This window comes from Muntiacus reevesi, chromosome 20 (genome assembly GCF_963930625.1).
Source record: "Muntiacus reevesi chromosome 20, mMunRee1.1, whole genome shotgun sequence".
NCBI classification, from domain to species: domain Eukaryota; kingdom Metazoa; phylum Chordata; class Mammalia; order Artiodactyla; family Cervidae; genus Muntiacus; species Muntiacus reevesi.
The window spans coordinates 31,621,683-31,624,646 of NC_089268.1; the positions used below are offsets into that span (position 1 = coordinate 31,621,683).

General features: G+C 39.3%; 1 protein-coding gene across 1 annotated transcript; it reads right to left on the minus strand.

Moving 5' to 3' along the window:
• Positions 1-269: 269 nt before the first annotated feature.
• LOC136151232 (olfactory receptor 2B2-like) lies at positions 270-1,232 on the minus strand. Its single transcript, XM_065912178.1, has one exon. The coding sequence runs from the start codon at positions 1,230-1,232 to the stop codon at positions 270-272; it is 963 nt and encodes a 320-aa protein (XP_065768250.1).
• Between the last annotated feature and the right edge of the window lie 1,732 nt (positions 1,233-2,964).

Here is a 2,964-nt window from a genome sequence, read left to right on the forward strand (position 1 = left end):
CACAAACCAGTTTTATAAAGCCTGAGACTTTAAATATTTTAAGCTTACACTATTTTAGGAGATCATAATGCACCAGTTCTCAGGACTTGTCCAATGACTATAGGTAGACAGTAGGAAAGAAGTATAGTTTTTTGTCAGTGACATTTTATTTGAAGAAGTTCACCATAGTAGTTCTAACAGTAGTCAGACTAAAGCAGCTTCAACATATTTCATTTAACTTAAATTATTATTAAATTTATTAAATTATTAAAATAGTACACTTCAAGGATTTAACAAGGCCTATCATTTGGATATTTCTTGATTAAGAAAATCCTTGCAATCAGCCTCTTAAATGCTCCCTTTACATCTTTGTTCCTAAGTGTGTATATAAGGGGGTTCAACATGGGTGTGATGATTCCATAGAAAAGGGATACCATCTTTCCCCGGTCCTTGGAGGCAGGGGATGGTGGTTGCAGGTACATATAGATAGCAGTGCCATAAAAAAGTGACACCACTATCAAATGGGAGCCACATGTTCCAAATGCCTTTTGCCGACCTTCCACTGATTGTATTCTCAACACTGCTTGGACAATAAAAGCATATGATATCAGAATGAGTGTCACAGGTATTAGAAGGAATAGCACACTGATAAAGAATAGTTCGGCTTCATTTGCTGTTGTGTCTACACATGACAACCTGAGCAGAGCAGGGACTTCACAGAAGAAGTGATCCACTTCTTTGTGGCCACAGAGTGGCATCTGTAGGGTCAAGGTGGACTGCAAAACTGAGTTGCTGAAGCCACTAACCCACGATGCAGCTGCCAGCTGGAGGCAGAGCCTGTGGTGCATGATGATGGAGTAGTGGAGAGGCCGACAAATAGCTACAAACCTATCAAAGGACATGACAGCCAGGAGGAGGCATTCGGTGCAACCCAAAGCCAGGAAAATGAAAAGCTGTGCCACACAGCCGCCATAACTGATCACCTTCCTGAGGCTGCATATGTTCACCAGCATCTGTGGAACTGTACTTGTGGTGTAGCAAAGGTCCAAGAGTGAGAGGTTGGTAAGAAAAAAATACATGGGGGTATGGAGCTTGGAATCCAGACGGGACACAATAATTATTGCTAGATTGCCCATGATGGTCAAGATATAGGAGATCAGGAACACCACAAAGAGTGGAAGCTCCAGCCATGGTCGATCTGAGAAACCTAGGAGGATGAACTCTTGGGGGACACTCTCATTGATCCTATTCATGTTAAATGGTTCAGCTCTTGGTTCTCTGGAATATAAAAAGTAAGTTAACAAGTGCATTTATTTACTGTCAGTTAGTTTTAAGCATTTTTCTAACAATTTGTATAAACTAACAGAATGATGCTATTAATGATGCTATTAATAATGTGAAAATATATTGACAAAAATATACATATTTATCTTTTCAAGTATTTGGAGTGTTTCTGTTAAGTGTATTAGCAAAATAAATTAAAAAAAATTTTAAGGTATCATCAATTTCCATATTCACAGAACTTAATCTATATAAAATATCAAAATTTGATCTTTTGTTATCCTGTAAATTCATTGTCCTCACTTCTTTCTACCCTGGGTACCTACTATTAGATAGATATAGACACAGTTCTTGCCATTTGAATTCATTCTGTGCATGCCTGCTAAGTCACTTCAGTCATGACCAACTCTTTGCGACCCTATACTGTAACCCGCCAGGGTCCTCTGTCCGTGGGATTGTCCAGGCAAGAATGCTGGAGTGGGTTCCCATGTCCTCCTCCAGGGGATCTTCCCAATCCAGGGATCAAACCCCCATCTCCTGTGTCTCCTTCTTTGGCAGGTGAGCTCTTTACCCCAATCGACATCTATTTTCTCCTAATGCCAATGAGATTCCCTGTTTAAAAATTGTATAAATTAAAATTAATTAAAATTGTGTAAATCTCACCCCCCTCCAAAAAAAAAAAAAAAAAAAAGAACATGTAGAAAGTATCAATAATGGACACAACTGAGGACATATATATATTTTTTATTTTAGAAGCTCAGAATTCATATAAGATTATTTAATAGTATGGAACTGGACTTGGGTTCATAGGCTACCTCACCTAATTAGTTACATTACACTGGGAATGTTTCTTATCCTCTGATCTTTAAGTTCTCACTTGTGAAGATAGTACTGCTTTTTTACATTGTCTTGATGTGAAACATATACACACATCGCTTAGTCTAGACTCTGGCCCTTAGAAACAGAGCACTGTGAATGAAAGAAGTTAGAGTGCTTCAAGGTCTCTGAGGTTGCTTGGAGAGGAATTACTTATGGTTTATAAAACTATACATTTTCTAAGGTTACCAATGAAAGATGGCTCTGCCAGTTGAAAACTCACCTTCCTTTTTCCTCCTTAGCCCCCAAACTATCAACCCTCAGAGTAAGGATCCTAGTAACCACCTGCTGCGAAGTATAAATGTGATTTTTCAGTGAAAATTGGTTGGCATAGTGCCTGGAATATAGAAATATGGTTATGTTAGTCAAAGTATGATAGTGATGAGGGGACTCTGAGACGCTTTGCCCCGTCACTTCAGTCATGTCCGCCTCTTTGCGATCCCATGGGCTGTAGTCTGCCAGGCTCCTCTGTCCACAGAATTCTTCAGGCAACAATACCAGAGTGGGTTGCCATGCCCTCCTCCAGGGGATCTTCCCAACCCAGGGATCAAACCCACATCTCCTGTGTCTCCTGCATTGCAGGTGGATTCTTTACCTCTGAGCCACACAGGAAGCCCTCCTGAGATGCTTTAAGCAAAAGCTGTTCTGCACTCTGAATTTCCTAAAACTGCTGATATGTCAGTTCCACCTGCTAAACTTGTATTCATCCTGAAGAAATCTTAACAGGACACTCTAAATTATTTTATTTTATCAATATCAGAATTCAAAATTTTCATGATTATTCAGGTTCATTTGAAAGTTAGCAATGTGTATTTTAATTTTGTTCTA